The 24,372-nt window shown below is 47.0% G+C and overlaps 1 protein-coding gene across 1 annotated transcript in view; it reads left to right on the top strand.

Annotated features, from left to right (window-relative positions):
* Positions 1 to 5,673: 5,673 nt before the first annotated feature.
* Fhdc1 (FH2 domain containing 1) overlaps positions 5,674 to 24,372 on the top strand; it is a 37,838-nt gene continuing 19,139 nt past the window's right edge. Inside the window, exons 1-4 of the mRNA XM_028789476.1 lie at positions 5,674 to 5,815; positions 10,138 to 10,775; positions 19,609 to 19,670; positions 20,447 to 20,549. Of these exons, the coding sequence (XP_028645309.1) occupies positions 10,275 to 10,775; positions 19,609 to 19,670; positions 20,447 to 20,549 (666 nt within the window). The 5' untranslated portion in view covers positions 5,674 to 5,815; positions 10,138 to 10,274. The remainder of the gene's footprint in view (positions 5,816 to 10,137; positions 10,776 to 19,608; positions 19,671 to 20,446; positions 20,550 to 24,372) is intronic.

Consider the following 24,372-nt stretch of genomic DNA (forward strand, 5'->3'; position numbering starts at 1 on the left):
CTCTCTCTCTCTCTCTCTCTCTCTCTCTCTCTCTCTCTCTCTCTCTCACACACACACACACACAAACCCTGAAGGGGGAAAGTGGACAATCTGCTTCACAGGCAGGCCTCAGGGTCCTCAGCTATCTTATTACCCCATACCTATGTTGGGTAAGAGTTATTTTTAATCTCTTGACCCTTACTTCAGACAAACAGCCACGGTTACTGACAAGTACCGGCGCAATCTCAGAGGAGATGTCGTTGATGCTGCCATGGATATCAAGAGGGAAAGCACTTGCTAGAAAACACATTTGGAAATCATTACTCACCCTCTTAATGATCAGAGCCCAGTCAATGTTTACCAAACGTAAAGGCAACTTACTATTTAAATTCTGTAGCCTGGGAAAATAAATAGGCATTTTTCCAGTTTTAAAAAACAAAACTTCCCGGGCGGTGGTGGCGCACGCCTTTAATCCCAGCACTTGGGAGGCAGAGGCAGGCGGATTTCTGAGTTCGAGGCCAGCCTGGTCTACAGAGTGAGTTCCAGGACAGCCAGGACTATACAGAGAAACCCTATCTCGAAAAATAAATAAATAAATAAATAAATAAATAAATAAATAAAATAACAAAAACTTGAGTGGAACATGGCTCAGTGGCTAAAGGTGCTTGCCACCAAGGTTGTGACTCAAGTTCCATCCCTAGAACCCACGGGGCAGGAGGAGAAAACTGGCCTCTATTACATGCACACCATGGCACATGCATGCACGCGCATACCGACTTGCACACACCATATGCTTTAATTGGAACAAAACTGGGGGGAATCTCATAAAACTTGTTTGGAATATTATAACACTATGACATTTGTGTTTTTTCCAGTAATATTTAAGTCAAGTTTGCACCCAGACTGATAGCCACAATCTGAATGTTTCATTTGTTGTGTGATTTCTACCCTTTAGAGGAAACACTGCCAGTCTCTCTTAGCAGTGGCAACTGCTACGTAGGTTCATAAGCCTTTCCTTTATCTGACAGACTGTTTTACTATAGAACTGGCCATTTCTTTCTGCAGTTCCAGACCTTAAGAGGCAAAGCTAAACACTTAGCAAGTGGTCCCATCAGGTGTATCTTTTACAAAGAATAAAGATGAAAAGACAGCTTAGCAAACACCAGCCTATTATAAACATAGGAGGAGGCATGAAGGGAGGGGAACGGGAAGAGGAATTCAAAGTCGGCTTGTTGCTTCAGACGTGTGCCTGGGGGAACTGACTTCAGTGTGTCCTTGGACCTGTGGAGTCAGCACATAGGCTAAATCTACTCCTTTAGCAAATAAGTCTGCTTCATAATGATGAAATGTGCTTTAGAATGGATGCTGAAATGGATTCATGCCAATTTGAAGGTTTTGTTCAGCCAGTGATTCCTAATGACAGATTAAACACTATTTCTGGCGGTGGGGGGGCAACTGAGAATGTCTCAGAAGTGGAAGCCACAAGAAAGAAGATGCATTTGGTGACAGGAATGGAACTCTCTGAATAGACTATTCTGGAAGAGAGAAGAGCAAGCTGCACAGAGAGCAGGAAAAGTAGGTATGTCCAAAAGGATATTCTGCTGGCTTTGGGTGATGTCCTAGCCATGCTAAGTAACTAACATACTTTGAGTGTCTGCTTGGGAAGAGGCTGGGGAAACTGCCCTCCATTCACTTGCCAGGGGCAGCAGCAGCAGCTGTCACCTTGCAGTCACAAATCTGGTCGTTGGGCTGACTTCAGGCACACTACTTTAGGAGCCTTCTGAGCCTTCCCTGCAGGCTGGTTGGCACATTTTCCTATTGTAGATGAAACAAAGCTCTTTGCTGGTCACAGCAAACCTAGGGGAGATGTGGACAGCATATGAATAGATTGCTTCCTAGACTGGAGAGCTCTGCATTGCTTCCTTCCAGAACTTTCAGACCATCTACTGTGCAATAGGAAATCAAGCCGAAATAAGTAAGATCTATCCTGAGGGGCCTCACACAAAAGCTACTTGTAAGAAGGGGAGGCAGAGATGACAGGAGATGACACAGGGTGCCCCTGCCTTATCAGACGGAAGGCCACATCTATGCACACATGACCCAAAGAAGTACACAGACCGATGTGGAAAGCCTTAAGATTGACCTGTTTGTACAGTAAACAGTTCCCGCAGCCATTTCTGGGTGAACGGATTTGGTGAAGAGGAGGAAGACTAAGCTTTGGAACTTAGGTGTCCAAGTTACACTTCCCTAAGGCAGAAATCAAAATGGAAGATTGGTGAGTGATCGATAGTGAGACACAGGGTGTCCCACATGTGGTGGCAGCAGATGAGCACCTGACTCTAGAGTCAGTATGGTGGCAGTGGGACTTGAACTTCCTAAGCTAGCCATTAGGAAAAGGAAAGAGGGATGAAGGATGGTTTGAGGGGAAGGTGAGCTGACTTCCAAGCATTGAATCTGGACTTATGTCACCACCAGGTGGATGTGGATCTGAGTCACTGGCATAACTGAAGACAATTGGCCCTCAGTTTTCTGGGCCCCTTCCAAAGGATGGAAACCCAAAGCCATGTGTATTCATTTGTACTGCTTCTCTTCCAAAAAGGCACGCAAATTAAAATCAGAAGCGATCCCCATGGGATTATAATGGACAATAGATCAAGGGTTGTAACTGCACTTAGAGGAAAAGAAGGGTCACCAGGGAAGGCCAGAGATGTAGGGGGAAGGCCTGTGGGCCAGACCAGAGTTGGAGATCAAAGGCCAGAGGAGGAAGATGGGCCACTGGGCTTGACTCCTCTGAAGTGGCTTTTTTCTTCTTGAAAATCTCACCATGTTGCCAAGGCTGGCTTCTAATTCCTAGGCTAAAACTTTCCATTTGCCTCAGCTCCTGGAGTATTGGGGCCACAGACGGGAGCTGAAAGGGACTGGTGTTTCAGCACATGCTTCCTACAGCGACAGGCCATGCAGGGCTTGGGACATTGGAGGGAAGAGATCGACCTCAGACTAAAGAAGGGGAAAGGGGGCTGGCTTGGTGACCCATGCAGATCTCTGTGAGTTGGAGGACAGCCTGGTCTAATGAGTGAGTTCAAGGACATCTGGGGGGGGGGGGGGAGAGAGAGAGAGAGAGAGAGAGAGAGAGAGAGAGAGAGAGAGATCCTGTTCCAAGAAACCAAAACTAATAAACAATAAAATAAAAACGGAAAGAACACGCTCACATGTAACACTCATCACCCTCTTGCCTGGGTACCAATCAGTATTCATTGGAACTAATGTGTGTTCCCAGCCTGACCAGTCTTGATATTTTCAGCGTTTGTAGGTTGTGTTAAATCGTGAACTACATTAATGGCCAAAGAACCATCAAGAAGGCGAAGGAATAGGCTGCCTATTCTTCCTGGTTTGGGAACTGGGAGAGAAGAAACTGGAAATGTGCTTTTAGAAACAGGCGGCTGTGAATGTTTGTTTATGTGACGTGACAGATTAAACTTGTCGCCATAGTGGGTTCTCTAGGCCGGCTTGGATACTGGGCTGGCTTGGGAAAGTTCTTTCTCTTTTTCCTATGCAAGGCTTGCAGAAAGAGGCGAGGAATTATGTCGGAGTCCAGGACCTGAGAACCTGGTGAAGTAGCTGGAAGTTCTCAGGCCCCAGAGGTTGGGAAAGGAAAGCTCTGGTCGGTTATCTGGGCGCACCCAGAGAAGGGTAGGATGACTTCATTCCCGCAGAGGGCGCTTCCCACCCCGGCAGCTGAGGTGCCAGCAGCCGGTTTGTCCAGGATAAGTTTTCTTGGACTACTCACTTCGCTCTCTGCCTGGCGTCGTCACAAGTCACTTTGAAAAAAAAAAAAAATGAGATTAGACTGACTTCCCTGTTTCCTTCAGTGAGTGGGCGGGCTCTTCCCAGTTCCCAGACAGAGCTCCTTCATTCATCTAGGTCTGCCAGACTTTTTTTTTTCCCTTAATAAAGCTGAAAAGTTTGTTACCATCATTGAGACAAAAGAAAATAAAGAAGAGGGGAAGGGAAGGGAGAGAGGGGGAGGAAAGTGTGGGAAGGCGAGTGGGAGACGATTTGGCGTGCTCCACATTGGATCTGACCTCCGGATCGCTCTGGACCTCCTGAGAAGCTCTAAGCTCCAAAAAAAAAGAAGCTACTGCGAGCGCGCGGAGGTGTGTGTGGTGGTGGTGGTGGTGGTGGTGGTGGTGGTGGTGGTGGTGTGTGTGTGTGTGTGTGTGTGTGTGTGTGAGAGAGAGAGAGAGAGAGAGAGAGAGACAGAGACAGAGACAGAGACAGAGACAGAGAGACAGAGAGAGGTACATGCGTGCCTACGAATGTGCGTGGGGTGTTAGTGCGTGTGCGCGGGATAGGGTGTCCAGGAGACTGCCGCAGAGGTTCCTTTTGTGGAAGGCAGTGACCTGCTCAGTAGCGACCGTGGCGCCTCCCCCTCGCCCCATTAGGACACCAAGGCTCATCTTTTCCCTGCAGCAATTTCCATCTCCCTCTGTGGTTGCCCGCCCAGCCCCGCGCTGGTCTTCAGGTGCCAGGAGCAGCGTGCAGGGCGGCGGCTTTCGAGTCTCGGGAGCCGGGAGCTGGCGAGGACGAGCGCAGTGGCGGTGCTGTTAGGCTTGAAGGGGGAGCGAAGGAGGCAGCCGAGCAGGAAAGGGCGTGCTGTCCTCTGCGGCCGGCTGGAGGAGCAGCCGGGGAGGCAGCATTGTTACCTGCAGCGGCCCCGCCCCTCCGCACCGCCCTGCCCCCTCACCGTCCCTGGCCTGCAGTCCTGAGGAGAGACGGCGGCGCCGGGACAGCGGGCGGAGGCTGCGCGGGCGCCGGGAGCGGGGGCGCGGTGAGTGCGGGACGACGGGAGCTGGAGCCGGGGCTGCGAGGCTGGGTTCGGGGATGCTGGGCTGAGCGGCGGCGCGGGGAGGATTCGGGTAAGCGCGAGCTCGGTTCCCGGGTCCCGGGACTTGATCCTGGAGCGCAGGCCCTGTGCCCCGAGGCGCATACTCACGGGACTGGCCCGGCATCGGACCCCGAGCTCGGTGTGGCGCTGTCCGCGGGTAGGACCTTAGAGGTTTGGTTAGCATTCGTGGCACTTATGCGGGTCGCGCAGGTCACAGGAGCCCCTCTCAACGAGGACTCGCCCCTGCCACAGTGATGTGGGGGTAGGCTTCCCATGACTGCACACCTCCCTGGAAGTTCACCTCCGAAGTGGCGTCGGGCGCTTGTGGAGTGGCGGGCTGGCAGTCACTCATGGTCCCCGAGAGTGATGGTTCCCGAGCGGGCCAGGTCTCTGTATCCAGCCCCAGAGACTCCTTTTTGCGTTTCTGTGGCGGGCTCATTCCCTCTTCCTTGGTGCAAAGCCGCAGTGCGGCCGAGAGCCCGGTCTGGGGACCACACGGTGTCGCCGCAACAGTAGTCCAAGCGGCTGGCGGCTACGGTTCCGAGAACCCTCAGCTCTGCAGAATAGTGGGACCCCGGTTTGGGAGGGGAAGCCTGGACAAGACAAGCCACCCCGGGGCACCGAAGGAGTCCCAGGGGTTTCGCAGCTGGCCTCCAATGGCCTTTGAGCTGGTCCAGGACTGGGGAGTGCCGACACTCCTGGAAGCGGAGGATCGATCCTATCTGTCCCTACTGTCCCCGCCAGGGATCCTGCGCGGCGCGTGTGGGCGTCTCTTCGCCTCGACGCGCGCCTTCCCAGCCCAGATAAGGCGGCCTCTGAGCTAGTGCGGGGACCGCCCATTCGGAGCTCGCTTGCTGTCGGGATCCTGGGCTGCGCGGCTGCGGGAAGCTGGTGGCCTTGGGAAGGCTTGGGCTAAGCGCAGCGGGAGCCGGAGGAGCCAAGGGCCTCTTGGTGAGTGGATCCGCCACAGTGCGGGGCTAGAGACCAAAAGAGGTGGTGGGCAAGACTTGGGAAATAACTGAGTTCATCCTGACTGAAAAGAAAACGCGTTCTGGGTGCTCCCTCCCTACCCTGTTCCGGGTGAGTTTCACAAAGACCTGGAGCTAGACTTTAAAGAAATTCTACTTTGAGTTGGACACTCCGCGGGCACTGTCTCTGGTTCCGGGTTGTCTCCCTGTAGCTTCTGTTCCTCCGGGAGCATCCTTCGGCGCTCCTGGGCCTATTCTTCCTGATTTGGGAACTGGGAGAGAAGAAACTGGAAATGTGCTTTTAGAAACAGGCGGCTGTGAATGTTTGTTTATGTGAAGTGACAGATTAAACCTGCCGCCGCCGTCCTGGGTTCTCTAGGCCGGCTGAAGTGCCAAGTCAGACTGTGCTGCTCGCAAACTGTGTGTGTTTCTTAATTAAGAAAGGGTTTGAAAAAACAGGTCAAAGTGGAGGGATGTTCCCTATGGAGTGAGTAGAGAGAACAATATTTAAGAAAGGCAGGCAATTTCCCCAGCCCTGTCCCTCTTTTCCCAACTAAGAATAATGTGTATGTAGCTTAGCATCTTCCAGTCCTCAGTTCATCAGGTGGACGGCTGCACTTCCAACTCAGGCTCATCCGTGACACATGTCAGGAGGCCAGAGGAAAGCCATCTGGCTCTGTATCACTTTTTATTATTGTTGAACAGAGCGGTGCAGATCCTCCTTTGGGAAAGCCCTGGTTAGAGCTAGGAGCCAGACAGCCCTTCCAGGAACTCTTCGGAACGTTTTTTATTCTAACCCTGTGTTGGCTGATCATAGGCTGAAGGTTAAGTTCCTGATCAGTAAGCACCCCTTACTGAAATCTGAGTTAAAAGATACTCAACTGAGCAGCAGTGTCCCCAGGGGGAGGGGCAGTAACCCACCTCTGATGAACCATGGTTATCACTCAGCAGACTTGAAGATGGGTTCTGTCTTCAGAAAGCCTATTGGTGACAGCTCTGCATCTAACAGCCTCCTCGCTGCGGTGGAGATGTTAAATGCAAGCCTGCCTCTGTTTGTCTTGGGGAGATTGATGGGATACTTGACGGTTCCCAGACAGAATCAGGGCTGATCCCTTTGTCCCTGCTGCCAACTGCCAACTGTGAAAAGCAGGGGACAGTGTCATGTGCCAGGGCCTTTGCATCACCTGCATTTCTCCTTGTATCTTTGAGTTGTGCGGTGTCATCCCTATTGTGGACAGTATGGTAGAATGCTTTTTTTGAGTTCTCGACTTTAGTACCACATATGACTGGAAAGAGATGAGATGACATCCATGCCCTTCTTTCTTACCACCTCTTTAACATCAGTAATCCTGCCCAGTGTTAGGAGTAAGGATGCTTAAGTAACGGGGATAAAAGCTCTAGCATGCAGCTGACCATTGCTGGTGAACTGACTTGCTGGATGCTGTTGGAGCTAGGATCTTTCACCATTATGGCAGCAGGTTGCCAGAGAAAGGGGCAAGGGACAGGAAGGTACATTTCCCCCTTTGTTCCTTTGAACTTCTTAAAGTGACATTCTTCTCTCGCTGGACAATAGTCATAGAATCATATCAATGCAAGTTCATATGTCCCTTAACTTTTGCAAGCTCTTATCTGGTACCTCCACTGTGCACAGCACAGTACTTACAAACAAAAGTCTTAGTCCTTTCGGGTGTAGGTGTCAGAAGACAGTGACTGGGGATATCACACTACCTTTGACGATTCAGCTTATTTAGTATTTCTACACACACACACTGAGGGGTTTAGTGCTATGCCTGTAAGTATCTGATACAGAATGAATTATTGCTTCCCAGACCAGACAGTTTTTTGGTTTACCCTCTTTTCTATCTCTCTTGTGCTGGGGATCCAGTTCAGGGCTTTGAGGTAGAGGACTTGCCTGGCATTTGTGAGGCTTCTGTGTTCAATTTCCATCACTGGGGTGGGGGTGGGGGAGGGATGATATAGAAATACATCGGTATCTATGGGACTGGAAGTGATTTGGAGAATTAGAAATTTTAAAAAGGGTTCCTTTATGCACAGAAGTATATAAAATATGTGAGAATAAACTGCCAAAATTACCTGTACAGTCTTGAAACAAGAGTTCAAATGTAACTATAAACTGTAATTGGCAGTGAGTCACGCGGGTTTTAGGGGTGCCAGCTACGAAGACAGCCTGGTTATGCCCCTAATGATAATTATGAAAACTCCTTCTAAAAGCCAGTTTCATCTCTGGTGAACCAGAAGTCAGCTTAGAGACATACTTATAACTTCACTGATTGAGAAATTATCTAGTACGTCTGAATGTAACGATGTTGTTGAATTATACATAGAAAATCATGAGAATAATTTTTTGTTTTGTTTTTGTTTTTCGAGACTGGGTTTCTCTGTATAACTCTGCTGTCCTGGAACTCACTCTGAAGTCCAGGCTGGCCTCGAACTCAGAAATCCGCCTGCCTCTTCCTCCTGAGTGCTGGGATTAAAGGTGTTTGCCACCACTGCCCGGCCTGGTAGTCACTGAATATTAAAAGAGAAAAAAAATCTCACAATTCACAGACTTTGGTAGCAAAGTGAAGATATTACATGTATTTCTAGCAGCCAGAACTTTGACATTTCATCTATAAATTCAAGACTTGTTTTCTTTTTAAAAGACTTTTTTAACTATGTGTATGAGTGTATGTATGTACATAAGTGCATATATCATATATGTGTATGTGTGTGTATGAGTGTATATATATATTCTTGAGTGCAGATGCTTTTGGAGGCCCAAGTGTCAGATCCCCTGGAGCTGGAGTTACAGGTAGTTTCAAGCCTTTTGACATGGGCGATAAGTCCTGGAAAGAACAGTATTTACTTTTAGCCACTGAGCTGTCACTGCAGAGCCCCTCCCCCACGTTTTTAAGTCAAATGTAGTTTGTGAAGATAAAGGGAAACTGCGCACGTGAGCTATTATCATTAGGAATAGTTAACTACATTCCTGTTTTGGCACATTTTTCTTACACAAGCCCATGGAAAAGCTATTCTCTGGTTTCATAGATGAAACATGCTGAGATTGAAGTGAGGTCATCCACCCTGCTCAGATTGCAGCTCAAGGAAGTGGCAGAGCTGAGCTGTAAGGGGGAATGTTTCTAGACTGCACTCTTGCTCCCCAGGAAGTCCTGCCAGTCATGTGCACAGTGCTTCATGATGTCTGAATTAATGATGTCGGGCAGTTCACGTCTGGTTAACCCAGTGTTGTAGGATCCACTCGTGTCTGCAAGTTGAGGCCCTAACAGCAGTGACATAAGTAGATAATTAGAGCCAGAAGAGTCATGTCACACCCTGGAACACGATTAATGCTTTCTGTGGGTTCCCTTCACTCCCTTGCTCACCTGTCTCCTTATGAGAAGAAATAAAGTTACATTGCTTCTGCTTTGAATTGGGTTAGTAATAACCAGTATACAGCTGGAACCAAACATCTGTAGGTCTATGAACATACAAATCTTCAAGACAAGAGAGTTGTACGTGTAAGGGCTAGACATGTGGTTAGCTTGACAGGGACAGTGTGTCCTTGTACATCTCCTTTACTAACAGTGTCACAGGAGCAGAAGAGAGGTAGGTGACAAGTTTCAGGCCTCTGAAGAGTGGCTTTCCTGGAATCCAAGGTGACAGCATCTGAAGGGGTGATGGGAGTCGTTTAATGTACTGTAATTTTGTGGAGGAGAAAATGGAAGTCTAGTGCGGTGATGTAACATGTCTGGCGCCCGTTCCTCTAGCTGGGGGAAGCGCGTCACCCTGTGGAACAGGAACATGGTGACCCTGGCTCCAGGGAAGCAAGCTGGGCCATTCTTGTCTTCTGTAAGTACCCTTATCTACTCCCTTCAACATGGAAGAGGCCTTTTGACCCAGTGATCGGTGAAAACATGTCCAGACTGGAAAAAGGCAGGGTCACTAAGCACCTAACGCTTCAACAATTTGGGCAGTTTCCCCAAGGTCTATATCGTCCAAGAAAGCCAGGAAGCTCTTGGTGAACAAGTAGTTTATTCATAAAGGGAACGCTCCTGAAACTAGAGCAGGCCCTGCTCCATTGATTAATGTGAGATTTCCAAATTGGTTTTATTGCTGATTCTTTGGCAGGTTTTTCCAGTAGCAAAATGTGGTTTGGATCGAGAACGATCTGTGTTCATTATCGCGTGCTTTGAGATGTCCTCTTGACCCAAATATCTAACCATTGTGGGCCAGCTGCCCCTGGCCTCTGAGGGAAAAGCTAGTGTGAGAACGTTTACCAGCACTGACTTTAATCCATCTTCGTAGGTCTGGAAGCTGACATGCAGCACGGTTGCCTTCTCTTCAGGCAGCAGACTTATGAGCCAAGAAGTACGACTAGAGTTTGATGTTTGTGTCTGCTTCTCCAAGGTTAAGGAATTAGCTCCTTAGAAGGCAACAGTACTATGCATGTTATGAATTGTGTCTCCCTGGCCAGCGATAAAGAAAATGGGACTCTTGCCAAAGCAGCTGCATTCATGACTGGGCAGACGTCACCCTCTGCATCTCCTCCACCTCCTCCTCCACCGCCTCCACCTCCACCTTGTCCACATTCAGGGGAGGGCTTTCCCCCCTCCCCTCCTCCTCCTCTGCCACCTCCACTTCCTGGGGGACCTCCCGTCCCCCCTCCTCCTCCTCCAGGACTACCCCCAGTTTCTTACCTGAATGGCTACAGCTCCCTGGGTAAGAAGAAACGAATGCGAAGCTTTTTCTGGAAAACCATTCCAGAGGAGCAAGTTCGAGGCAAGACCAACATCTGGACCTTAGCAGCCAAACAACAACATCACTACCAGATCGACAAGAAGACCGTTGAGGAGCTTTTTGGGCAACAAGAAGACACCTCCAAGGCTTCTCTCCCCAAGAGAGGAGGCGCTTTGAATTCGTCCTTCAGAGATGCCCGGGAAGAGGTAAGCCTGGAGGATGGCATGCGAGGATGAGAGGGGTGGAGGCCTGTGATCGTGCTGCTCTGTGCTGGCGTTTCGTGTTTCAGATCATTTGGTAAATTTCACTGGGAAATGAGAGCATGCAAGCTAGACTGTGCTCCGGAAGCCACAGAAAGGGCCCGCAGGATGAGCTGGGGCTGAGCAGTCAAAGTGTAGGGAATGTGCGCTGCACAGAGTCCTCCCAGGCATCCCCATGGATTATGACCTCATACAGAGAACACAAGAGTTGGGGCCGCTTCAGTTGGCTCTGGCCTCTCAGCACCACCCTGTTGCTAGCAAATCTGCTGTCATTTTCTCAGGGAGACAAGTTCAGCTGGAACCTAGGTTTTGTTGCCTCCCCTGGGACAGAAGGCTGAGCTCCAGAACCCTGCTATCAGGGAAGAGCTGCAGCCATCTGGGATCAAATGCCTTTTATTAAGAGACATGAGTACGAGTCCGAGTCGCTTTGGGATTCCTTCCCCTCCAGTGTGCCCTCAGCATGTGTTTTGAGATGGCCTCCATGCCTCAGATCTCTGAATTAAGTCACCACTTTTGTGGAGATGGATTTCTAAAGAGCCAAACCGTCAAGCTATTTTCAGACAGATTTTATATGAAGCCTGTTTCCAGTTAACTCTAAATGTGTTACTTTGAAGGGGGAAAACAGTTGTTCAATTACCAAACACATACACAACTCTACATGGATCCTTAGTTTTTTTACTCTGTTGTAAAGGAGCAGAGAAAATAGGTCATTGGCGGAGCTGCCTAGATAAGACAGTGGGCAGGGCTCTGGGGTGAAGTCTTCGCTCCGTGCATTATTGAAATCCTGAGCCAACAGTATTGACCTCTTTTCCAGCCTTAGGAACATGTTAACTCCTTCCACCAGGTGCCCTGAGTGCCCTCCTGAAATTGCTAAGCACATTCTTAGGAAATACAGGGACCACAGGGACCACAGCGTTGTGACAAATGAACTGTGAAGTGAATTGGAAAAGGGAATCATTTGGAGAAGCTACAGCGTCTTCAAGTGCTGATCACAGGCTTTTCTGTCTGTCCCTTCATTTGGTCAGATGTCCTTTCAGTACTGGAAGAGACTCTGTCATTTCCTTAGTGCCCTGGCCTTGGCCCAGCTCCCAACAGAGGTGTCTGATTGAGCAGCAGGTCACGTCTCACCCTTGTCCCCTGATTCTCCCTGCTAGGATGATTGGACAGGTGTGTGTAGACTTGGGGCATATGTCTCAGAGAAACATCTAGAACAGAAGAGGTTCATCTTAGTGTGCCCCTGGGGAGACAGCCCTCAGCTGAGAGAAGTAGCTGCCTATATAGGAGTTGGGAAAATTTCAGGGTGTTAAGGACCACTCAGTGCTTTACAGCTGAAAGCTGGAGAACAGGCTAGGGCCCCTGAGAGCCAGCAGGCAGGGCTGTGAATTGTTCTCAATCATAACAGAAACAGAATAATCCCTATCTGGGCCAGATTCAAAGTTCAGGAACGAATGTCTCTCTGTCCAACTTCTTCCATCTCTGCAGCCTACTTCATAGACTTTTATGTATTTTCCTTTTAAAAAGAGTTATTTTAAAATAGTATAAGTGTGCATTTGAGTTGAGGAGTGCTCACATGCTACAGTATGTGGGTGGGGTCAGAAGGTCTCTCTGTTTGTTCTTGCCTTTTATCTTCGTTGAGCCAGGGTCTCTCTTATTTACCACAACTTTTACCACAACCTAATGCCAGCCAAGCTGGCCCATGAGCTTCCAGAGGTTTCCCTTGTCTCAGCTTCTCACCTTCACGCACTGGCATTGGAAACTTTCGGTACTGAAGTACCGTGTTCCGTGTGTGGGTACCGTGTGTGGGTTCTGAGGATGATCAGGATGGTGGATGGTCAGGTCATCCTGCTTGTCTGGCAAATGCTTTACCGGCTGAGCTATCTCCCTAGCTCTAAAGAAATAGGTTTAATTTTGTAAAAGATTTATTCATTTGATTTTATGAGTGTGAGGGCTTTGTTCACATGCGTGTCTGTGTATCACGTGTGTGCAGTGCCCTTGGAAGAAGGCATTGGAAGATACTGGAGTTAACAGATGGTTATAAACCACTGTGTGGGTGCTCTCCAAACCCGGGTCGTCTATATGAACAGCAAGCACCCTTAACCACTGAGCTATCTCTTTAGCTCATGTTGTTGTTGTTGTTGTTGTTTAGATGCTGAGGCCGGAATCCAGGGCTTTGCATATGTGAGGCAAGTGTTCTAATATTCAGCTGAATCCCCCAACCCTAAACGTATATACGTCAATGTAAATAAAATGTTCTACCTTAATGGTTTCTAATGCATCCATATTGAGGTGCAAAGACCACCATTCATCTCCAGAGCTCTTTCACTCTGCAAAACAAGGACTTCTCATTCCCCCTCCCTCTGACCCCTGGCAGGTCCATTTTTCTTTCTGTCTCTGTGAATTTTATTACTGCAGGAACCCCATTTGCTTTTTCACCTGATGTCCTCAAGGTTCATCCAAGCTGTAGCATGTGTCAGAGACAAATCCCCACGATATTCCTCTGTGTTCTTATACCACATTTTGCTATAAGTTCCTCCATCCTTAGATAGTTGGGCTACTTTTACTGTTTATGAATGATGCAGCTGTGAGCCCAGGGCAGAGATAGTACTTTTAGCACGTATGGGTCTGACTCCAAGAGATAGCATGTTAAAAAGTTAACATGGCCGAGCGCCGAGAGATGATCACCCTGTCAGCTCTCCACTATGCAGGAATAAGGAGTTGAGATTAGTCCTCTGAAGTTCATGCCAGTTGACATTGCCACCTAAGAGATTATTGGGGGCTATTTTTGATTTACTATGTTACCTTCAGCATGACTGTATTAGAACAGTATTAGAAGTGTCTTTCTTGAGGAAATAGGCCGGTGTGTGCCGTTTTCTTTCCTGTGTGGAACTTCTACAGAAGCTACAGTTCAGCAGGGCTACTCTCTGACAAAGATCAGCCATAAATCTTCCAGCTCACCCTACAGTGAGTGGAGTCCAGGGTCAAAAGCAATAGTCCTCACCCTCTGTCCGGGTGCCCTGGAGAATATGCTGAACAGTGTGTTCTTTGGAGGGCCTGCTCCTGAACCCAGACAACAAGCCATAATTCTGGAAGTTCAGATGTGCAGTGGAGCAGGTTGGGTCCCTTGTCATATAATAACCTCACATAGAAATTGCTTGATATTATATGATTGACTTTTTGTTTTAAAGGGCTTATAGCGCATTACTAGAAAGTTCCATTGTGCTCCAGAGGAAGAATTTGCTGGAGGGTAGGGAAGATGTTGGTTTCGGAATGCCAGGCATAGAAAGAGCAGCACTTAAAATAGTAAATTGGGGGAAGGAAGTTATGAAACGCTACCATCCTTGTATCCTTGTTACTGAAAATTAACTTGGGAGATCACAGATGTGATGGTGTCATAGTAATTAAGCGGTAATAAAGCAATTGGAGATATACTGATACAGGCTGGGCTCCTAATAAAAGGTTCAGCTCAGACTTCCTTTCACAGTCCACTGATGCCATCCAAGAGATATTGTCAAGTTCCTGCCCATCCATTACAGATGTCTCCAGACCTCAACACCAGAGTTAGTTGTGTCTGTCTCCAAAATACTGGTGTTAGTTGGATTTCTGTCTCCCTTTATAATCTGAGCAATTCTTTTAAACATATTTTATACTTTTAATGTTTATTTATTTATTGTATGTGTCTGCTTGTTGTGTCTGTGCACCACATACATAAAGGAGCATTCAGAGGCCAGAAGAGGGATTCAGACCCCTGTGGGTGCTGGGAACCGAATCTGGGTCCTCTGCTAGAGCAATAAGTGCTCTTAACCACTGAGTCATCTCTTTAGACCCCTTGCATGACTCTTAAGGGTAACAATATGGTTTATGGTTTATCAAGTTGGTGAATTTTAAAGAAAACGAAAGGAGAAACAAACAGCAGACCCAGGGTGAAGGATCCATTTTCCTAGGTGAAGACAGATCAGAACGGGGCTCGCCAGCTGTCATTCGCCGTGGTGACTGTGAGTGAATATTGACACAGTATAGATGGTGGACCAGAAGAAGAGGACGGGAGTGAGAGGAAGAGGGAAGAGGAGGAGCTAGGAGCAGGAAGGGAGGCTACAAGAATGATGGCTCTCTCTAGATCTGTGAGCAACACTGCTTCATCCTCCCACGCTCTCATTTGGGAACCAGTCATTCTCCTGTAATCATGATTACATTCCCATTATGTCCTGACATTCTGGGACGTGCTCACAATCCAGAACTGTAAAACTAAATAGTGTGCAGATTAAAGCAATACATATACTTCATGTGTCCCCCCCCATAAAATAAGGGGTTCCAATAGATAGCCAACCAAAGCTAAAACAATGGAAAACTGTCAGAGACCAAAGTGACCTGAAGCCTGTACTGAAAGGAAAAAGATTTAAAATTGTTTTGCTTTCCAGCTTTTAAATGGGGTGAAAATAGCCACTGGTTCAGGTGATCAACATATGTAAGGATGCCCCCTTTGACAAGGTGAAGTGAAAGTGGTTTTCAGGGTTGAGATTTGGCTCAACAGGAGACAGCTTACTTAGCAACACTAAGGCCAGCATTCAACACCAGCACCAGGAAATCAAAACCCCAAACCACAAAACCCATAACACACCAGCAAGGAAACACACCAAGTGAATTAAAGGTTTATTACTTCCACCTTGAAAACATGCTAAATGAAATAATTCCACTACTCAGGGGAACACTAGTTCTTCCTATAAGAGGGGACCTAAAGGCCTGGAGAGATAGGTTAGTCAATAAAGTGCTTGCCTCAAAAGCACGAGGACCTGAGTTCAATCCCCAGGACCCACATGAAGATGCAGAGTGTGGTAGTATATGCTTGTGATCCTAACACTGGGGAGGTGAAGACAGTCGGATCTCTGGGGCTCACAGGCTTGTCAGTCTAGCCTAACTGGTGACTTCTAGGCCAATGACAGACTGTGTCTCAGAGGAGGTGAGCAGCGTTCCTACTAATGACTCAGACAATTGTTTTCTGGTCTACACATGTGCATACCAGTGCACATAAACACACATACACACATGTACACACACACGCACATTCACATATATGTACACACACACACACAAAACTTAAAAAAATAGAAAAAGAGGATGGAAATCTCATGGAGATAGAAAGTACCAGACAGGGCCATTGGCTAGGGTAGGCCATGGTAACTACAGTTTAATGGATTCAGGGCTTCAGTCTTGCAAGGTGTGAATACTTTGGAGTTGGATGGCATCATGGTACCATGTGGATACACATAATGCCACCAAATTGTACACCAGAGATGGTCCCAAAAATAAGTATGTATAGCTTCCTATAATTGAAACAAGTTTCTCCTTCTTATGAAGGATATGGGAGGCAGGCTTTGTGTCAGATTGATGCTAAGGAAGAGTGTAAGAACTGTAGGGCTGGTGGGTTAGCATAGTAGTAGGCTCTTGTCTTGAATGACATGCCAGGCCTTGGGTTCTTCCCCTATAGAGAGAATGGGGATAAGGAGAGACCTGGTACAGGTGGCACAGGGCTCAAGAGCAAGGTGACAATGGTCATGGCTGGGTTGGCACATCCTGGGTTTGGCACTTTGTCTGCTCTGACTTCACTCTTACAGCATACTGGGACTTCTGTCAAATGCCACTGTGTGTGAGAGGTTTCAGCACGCTACAGCCAGTCCTAAAGGGCTTTGCAGCCGAAACACTAGCTCTGTGGCAGCCAGAGTTTGGGAAGTGAGATAAGCTCCTTACATGGGCAGTGATAACCCTCTTTTGAAGGGCTTTAACAAATACCTTTATAGCTGTTATAAGGATCCCGTTTGATAAGCAGGAGAATCAGTCACTAGGTACATCTGAGGGTGCCAGAGAGCAGGCTCTGTCCTTAAATGCTATCGTTTGTCTCTTGTTCCTTGTTTGAGTGAAGTGCTGGCCTTTTGTTTTCTTGGTAAGCTGATCAGTCATGACCAGCCCAGGCTTTTCCTTAGGGACTGGCTGACTGTGACCAATTTGAGAAACTGCTTGAGCTGTGGGGACATCTCCTGCAAGCTAGAGCTGCCCTTGACTTTAAGCATGTTGGCTACCCCTTTGAGGGGCTTGGGCTCCTGGAGGCTGGTCTATCTAGTGAAACTATGATGTAACCTGGCATCCCACACTACCAACTCCAGGGATGCCCCTCGGCTTGGCCATACTGTGATTGGATGCTTTTCACAGACCTGTCCCTATTTCTGGAGAGACCTCCCCACCTTGGTGTAGGAGGAAGCTACATTTACTGATTCCATGGGAGACGCACCAGTACTAAACTCACAGAAACCAGATGGGGGAAGAATCAGAGAGAAGCAGGCTAACACTCTGTGCCAACACTGCTTTGGGGGAAGCCACAAGATGACACTTCTGAGGCACAGTTTCCTTATCTGTCAAATAGGGATAATAAGAGTAATTTCTCCCTTGCTTTCCAGCAGTGGTGCCTGTGGACCTACGCCAAGGATTCAGAGCCCCAGAGGGTGGAAGGGTGAACAGGATGAGGGTGGAGTTGTAAGTGAGGGGAAGGATGCTCCAGTCCAGGATTAAACACAGCAAGAGGTGGCAATTTAGTGAGAGAATTATACAACAGGCTTGTTTCCATTCTAGGTAGACACGGATACAACTGTATCAGTGAGCGTGTTCCTACTTGTGGCCTTTTAATTTACAAGTTTTAATGAGCAGTTTTCTGTCTTAATAAATCGAGAGTCCCTGTCCCAGTGGGAGTGTTTCTCCTTAGAGTGTTAAGTTTCACAGGCTTTATTTATTTCCCCCTCTTTCTCTTCCTTCATGCTGAACTTGAACTGGAGTCTCTGGTAGGATTCCTTTACAGAGGGTGCCTTCTCAGCCTGGAAGCTTATTTTATGGCTGGCAGGTGATTGTGTTAACATCAAATAAACCCATAGGTTAGTAAATAATGAGATTGTTTAAGATTAGTCTTCAAAAGGAGACAACTATACCTTGTAAAAATTTAACCTTATAGCCAGGAAGTGACATTAACGGTCTTGCTGTTGCTTACAAACTTGAGTCGACCCAGAGATGGAGAATTTGGTCTGAAACCTGATTCCCTTTTGTTCTTTTTTTTTTTTTTTTAATTTCTTTTTTTTTTTTGAACATGAAATGCTTTTTTATAGCATGTTTTACAAGGGGAGGGGGTAAGAGGGTCCAGATGGTGGAAAGGTACAAAATCTTCTTGGCCTGTGCCTTGGTACACTGCCTTGAATTATGATCTACCTGCTGTTCTTCAGAAGATATGGTACACTGCTTGAGTTATGGTCTCCCTGCTATTCTTAAGAAGACATGGTACTCTGCTTTGAGTCTATCTGCAGTTGTTAAGCAGGATCTTGCAGCTGCCAAGCTTCAGAAGCCCTTTTGTTCTTGATGAGTCTCTTTTGGTCTCTGTTTCACCTAGTCTCCTTTTACCAAAAGACAAATGGGAAAGAGAGGAGGAGTTTTCAGTCATCTTCCATCCCCTATCCTGAATTCCGGAGGCAATGATAACTTCTCAGCAAACCCCTACAGGTTCTAATCTATCGTTTAATAAAATCTGCTTAAATTATTGTTTCTGAATATTTTAAAGTTGCTACAGCACAATCTGGGTTTTGACGATACAATAGGATAGTTATATTAACATCTGTTAAATCAAAAAATGTCATATAATGCCAGGCCCAGTGGTACACAGCTTTAATCCAAGCAGGTAGATCTCAGGAATTTTGTGAGTAGCCTGGTCTACACAGTAAAGCCATATAATATGAAGTACCTTCTAACTCAGAGACAGGAAAAAAATGTAAGGGAAAATGTATGGATCTGAGACTTCCTGGCAAAGGAAGAATGTTTTAAAAAATTTCTGAGCAAACAAAACGTAGAATACTTTTTTTTTTTTTACATAGTCTCTGACTGGCCTTGAACTTCTGATAACCCTCCTGCCCCAACCTCATGAGTGTTAAGATCATAGGCACCTACTACAGGTGGCTACAATACTTCCTTACTTTCTCCTAAATGGGTAATTTACGTCTGTCAATCAGCCCTGGGCCTGACCTCAGCAGAGTTGTTGCTGTATTCCGCCATTTCAGTTCTTATATGATAAGTATGGGCTGCATGTAAAAGAAAAATTAAATTAAAACATTATCTGTTTGAATGTATATACTAGTGTAATAAACATACATCTTGTGTATCGTTTTTGGACTAGAACTCAGGGCCTTGCACATGCCAGATAAATGCTCTACCACTGAACTACCCAGTTCAAGAGTGAATTGGGGGTGGAGGGTGGTGTGACTATTGTCATACAGACCAGGCTTGTCTCCAACTCACTCTGGAGCTTAGGCTAGCCTTGAACTGCCTCTCTCCTCTGTCTTTTATGCTAGGATGACAGTGTGTGGCTCCACACCCAGTGCTGTGTGTTATTTTTACTGCTAGGGAAGGACAGTAAAAATTTTCATAAAACCATATTAGGAACATGTGTTAATTACCACATTTGCATATTAGATTGTCCCCTTGTGCACCAGTATTATACTTTGACAGGGTTTACCTTTCTTGTTTCCTCCAGCAGCTTTTATTTATTTATTTTTATTTAGTTATTTTGTTGTTTTGAGACAGGGTCTCTCTATAATATACTAGAATTCACTATGTAGACCTGACTGACCTGGAACTCACAGAGATCCATCTGCCTCTGCCTCCCAAGCCCTGAGCTTAAAGGTGTGTGCCACACCCTCCCTGGACTGGGCTGTTTTTATTTATATTTAAAATGTTTTATACGTCTGTTTCTTTCCAGATTACCGTCTTGGATGCAAAGCGAAGTATGAACGTTGGCATATTTCTTAAGCAGTTTAAAAAGTAAGATTTTTGCATGTATCTGGAATTGTAGCTATATCCATGCTATTGAGGTGTGACTGAGCTGAAATTCAGATTATAATCTTAGCTAGGGACATTCCGTCCTCCTCTATGTCCTTCCGAGATGTGTGGCTCTGTGGCCTACAAGTAAGTGTCTGTCTTTGCAGTGAGCTCACAATCTGGAAATGAGGAAGAAAGGCCCTGCAGTGTCCATTGGAGGCCTGTATATCAAGACTCTGTGTGTGTGTGTGTGTGTATGTGTAAGTCTTTGATGACCATTTCATATACACATACACAGGGTTTAGGGAATTTGATCCCTCATTATTCTCATCCCTGCTGCCCCGAACATGTTCTCCCTAATAAGCTAACAAGTACAATTCTATTTTGTTGTTGTTCACCTACTGAGTTAAATTATGGTTGCTTACATGAGCCCAGGGGTCATTTACAGGGATACAGGGAACTTATCAGTGGTTGTACCACTGAGGAAAACAGCACCAGTCCCAGGCACGAGGCCTTGTGAGCCCCTCATCAGGGAAAGTTTTCACTCATCCTCCCCTAAAGATCCCAGTGGTTGGTTCTGTCTCCCTGGGATTCCCAGGGACTTTTTCTGGAGGAGGGAGCCTTAGAGTGGTTTTCAGTAGTGGCACTGATAGGACCAGGAAGAAGCAGGTGGAAGAGAGGGAGGGGGCGGCAGTGGGGAGGGGGATGTGATTTAGTTCCCACTGGCTCACTTCCCTGTTGGCACTGGAATAGCGAATGCAATTCCCTATCTTTTCAAGGTCTCCTCAGTCCATCGTAGAGGATATCCATCAAGGAAAGAGTGAGCATTACGGGTCAGAGACGCTTCGAGAAATCCTTAAGCTTTTGCCAGAGTCAGAAGAGGTAAGGAACTTGGCACACCGAGTTGTGGGTGTTTGGAGTGGGGCGCAAAGGTATATGTTCTACTGGGTGTTAAAGGCCCTGTACGAAGGGTACCGTCCTTCCCCGGATCAGAAGGGTCTCGTGTCAAAGTAGAAGGTGACAAACAGTCCAACAGAAAGAGCCAGGCTTAGTGACAATGTCTGTTCACATGGAGTTGCGGTGCTGCCGGACTGAGGGCAAGGTTCTGAACACCTGCGTACTTTAGATTCCTCACCTGTAGAATGAGGACAATAGCCCTTACCTCATCGGCTCCCAAGATAACTAAGCCCTGCTTAAACAGCCAGCATGGTACCTGGCACACAGGAGCTCAATACATTTCAGGTATTTTTTCCCATCATCTTAACATTTGACCTTTGCTTAGAATGAACTCAGATTATAACACCTACACCTTGGGGTATTTTGTTTGTTTGTTCTTTTGGGTTGTTTGTTTGTCTGCTTGTTTGTTTGTTTCAAAAAGGAAAAGGAAAGCAGTTTTGGATCAAGATCCTGTAACTGTCGGTGAATATCAGTATACATAAGACGTTCGTATAACTGACTAAAAGGGAGGACTTGCTGTGGTCACAGAAAGTACTGTGCTAGGAAGGTACTGGTTTTGTTTAGACCAGATTAGTTATTGGGTAGTTAAGAGCTTCATACGAGAAAAGAGAATACCAATTTAAAACCTTACAAAATATATCTCTTAGTGTGTGTGTTGGGGTTGAGCGAGTTGATACAGTGCTCCATTGGAGGGCAGAGGGCAGCTTTGTGGACCCCAAGGGTCAGACTCAGCCCACACACACCTGACTTAAAGGCTAGAAAGAACCCTTACTCACAGAGCCAAACTCCTGGGCCTAGGCGCTAGAATAGGAATTGTTAAAGCCATCCACAGTTGTGAGGATAGCAACCCTTATTTCTGAAGAAAGATTCAAGAAGAAATTACCCACGTCCGTATGCTTATAATCACTAAATTAAAACAGCATATGACTTTATAAAAGATTTTATTTCTGTAAATAAAAGTAAAAAGAGGCAATTTATAAGTAGAAGGTAAGAGTGGCTGAAGTGTGGGTCGAATGTCTGAGGCGCTGGCAGATCCCTAGCGCTGTATGAAAAACAAGAAAAGAGGTAAGCGTCTTAGAAATCCTCTTTTCCAAAAGTCCCGTGGACTCCTCTCGTGGACCCCCCCACGCCACACGTCATTTATGGAAGCTGACTGTAATGCCATTAATAACAGGAGGCATGGAGTTTTTTTCTCTTCTGTTGACTGGATATTAGTGGGTAACTGGAGACTGGTCATAGTCATAGATATCTGACAACAGGACACACTCTCTCTGCCCCAGACTTGTTTACAAATGAAGTCTAATTTACTTAAGCCTGATTAATTACTGACATTTATTAATGTAAGTGAAGCACCTTAAAGAGCAAAGGTCCTTTCTCCTTTTTCCTGTATGAAGAATGAGGGCTTAAGAATCTTTGCTAGCGTAAGTAGGATCTAACATATTTGCATTTTAAAGAGATCATTTGCTTTCAGCTCTGGATGTAGCTCAGAGTGCCTCCGTAACATGCACGAAGCCCTGGATTTCAGTGGGTTGAAACTCTTCCTTCGCGGCCTCTTTCCTGACCCTCCTTAGGGTTGTTCTGAGTGCCCAGCCCTAACTGAACTTGCTGTTTTTAAAAAGAGATTATCAAATTTGACAGTGTGTGTGCAAGTACGCACAAGGCTCCTCATGGTAAACTGGGGCCCGAGGGAGGCTGCCAGCTTCGTGCTGTGGGGACACTGTTTTCTTAATATTTGTATTATTCATGTCCAGTTCGAAAATGATTAGAAAACAGAGGAATTTTTCCAAAGAGCAAATAGCTGTCAAAATGCCTCTAGTTTAAAGATCCTTTTTCTCTTGAGTTTTGTGGGATATCACTGGAACAAAGACTGTACAGAAGTAGGGGTGGGGCAAGTGAGGAAGAAGCACCTGAGAGCTAGCCTGGTCTTCCAGGTCCCCCAGCTCTAGTTAGTGAGCTAATTGCAAAGAAGCCTGGGATGGGACCCCTGGGGTGCCTTTGTATCCTCCGACTGCAGGCCAGAGCACACACACAACCCTGTGCAGGGTCATCCTCTGTCTAATCGTGTGACAGGCCTGTCCCTCATATATTGACATTACTGACTCTTGGCTGCAGCTCACCACACCCTTCACACTCAGCTTCAGTAGAAACACCCACCAGACCACCCCTGCTGGAGCTGCCGGGTGTCGGTGCTGTCCAAGGGGCTACAGGGGAAACAGAAGCTGCCTTAAGAATGCTTGTGGCCTGTGGTACTCTCTAGACTCTCAGAGCCCCAGTGGTCTACGAAGGAGGTGAATGGATACACTAAGAACATGGAGGTGCCTGGGCCAAGTGAGGGGTTTAGGAACGTGGCAGAGATACACGAACAAATGTTTAAGTGGACTGGAATGTAACACAGTTCTTAGTTTTAACACAGGAAAGGACTAGACTTCTCCGGAAACCCTCCTAGTGCCAGGCACTAGACGGGACAAAATGACATTCTGTAGTGCCGTATTTACAGCACTCATCCAGTGACTAGCACAGAGAAGGTCCGTCAGTCCCAGGGGTGATTATTCTGTAGCCTCTTCTTCATCTGCCCTTCACAGGGACATTAGGAGATTCACCTTATTCACAGGTTAGACGGTGCCTCAGGATTGCCAGATGGTACAAGAGGGATGGACTTGAACCCTAGTTTCTTTGACCCTGGGCAGTTCTTTCTGTTGCCCTCTGCTACCTTTCCTTGGAGGAAGGAAGGGCAAAGGTTGTTAAAACTGTGTGCCTCATACCACGTGGTCTGGCAGCCTGCCGTCCCCTCTGCTATCTCAGCCGCTGGTGTGAGCAAGTGCCATTCGAGCCCTCCTGTAACCTTATCAGCATGCTGACAAATATGAGCGGAAACAGCCGTTTTCGCTTCTGCCCATCTCCTCGGCTGACAGGCTAGCCAAAGCCAAGGTTAATTTGTCATCAGGAATTTCTCTGCCCTTCACCACTTATCCTTTATGTGGTCTGTTTGTTTATCTGTCTTCCAGTATATAGTTAACCCATGCAGAGGAAGAGCTGCCCCGCCCCCCATAAAAGTTTGAGGTGTGTTTTTTGTCTACCAGTGACTTCCATATCAGGGATGAGGGAGAGGAGGGGCTGGGGTCGCCACCCAGCCTGGCCAGCCCTGCTTTGGCTGTGGGCCACTGCTCTATTGACTGTCTCAGTGTCCTCGGTACACAGCAGGAAGATGCTGGTTGAGTTGCTTGCTCTGGTCTTTGGTAGCCACTCCCCCTGCCCCACACTGAGGAAGAAACCCTGGGCTTCCTGAATGCTGGAGCAGCCCTTGGTCGCTGAGCACACCCTCTGCCCTAGCGTTTTAGTTGCTTGGCCCCTGGCTCTTCTGTAGGTAGCATGTTTGTAGGAAGTCCTGCCTCTCTGAGGCTGTGCCAGTAGAATGGGGCAGGAGGAGGAGGAGGCTGCCATTTGGCCTTGTGAATCTTAAGAGCATGTTCTGGCTTTTACAACACACAACAGGGCACAACAGGAGTCATAAATAAGAGGCCCTTGGCTCAACCAAGCAAAATTATGCCTAACAGTGTTTAAGGCGTGATTTTTTGGTAATGACGAGAATGCATAATAATTACAGGTTGCTCACCTCTCCTCTTGCCTCTCTACTACTGGGAAGGCACCGTAATCCCTCTTAATGAATACAAGGCTTGCTGGGAACTAACATGAAGAACTATATGTGCAGCATTTAAATTTCTGCCTTCCATCTCCTTTCCCTTAAGAT

Source organism: Grammomys surdaster, unplaced genomic scaffold (genome assembly GCF_004785775.1).
Source record: "Grammomys surdaster isolate TR1022 unplaced genomic scaffold, NIH_TR_1.0 125834, whole genome shotgun sequence".
Classification (NCBI taxonomy): Eukaryota; Metazoa; Chordata; class Mammalia; order Rodentia; family Muridae; genus Grammomys; species Grammomys surdaster.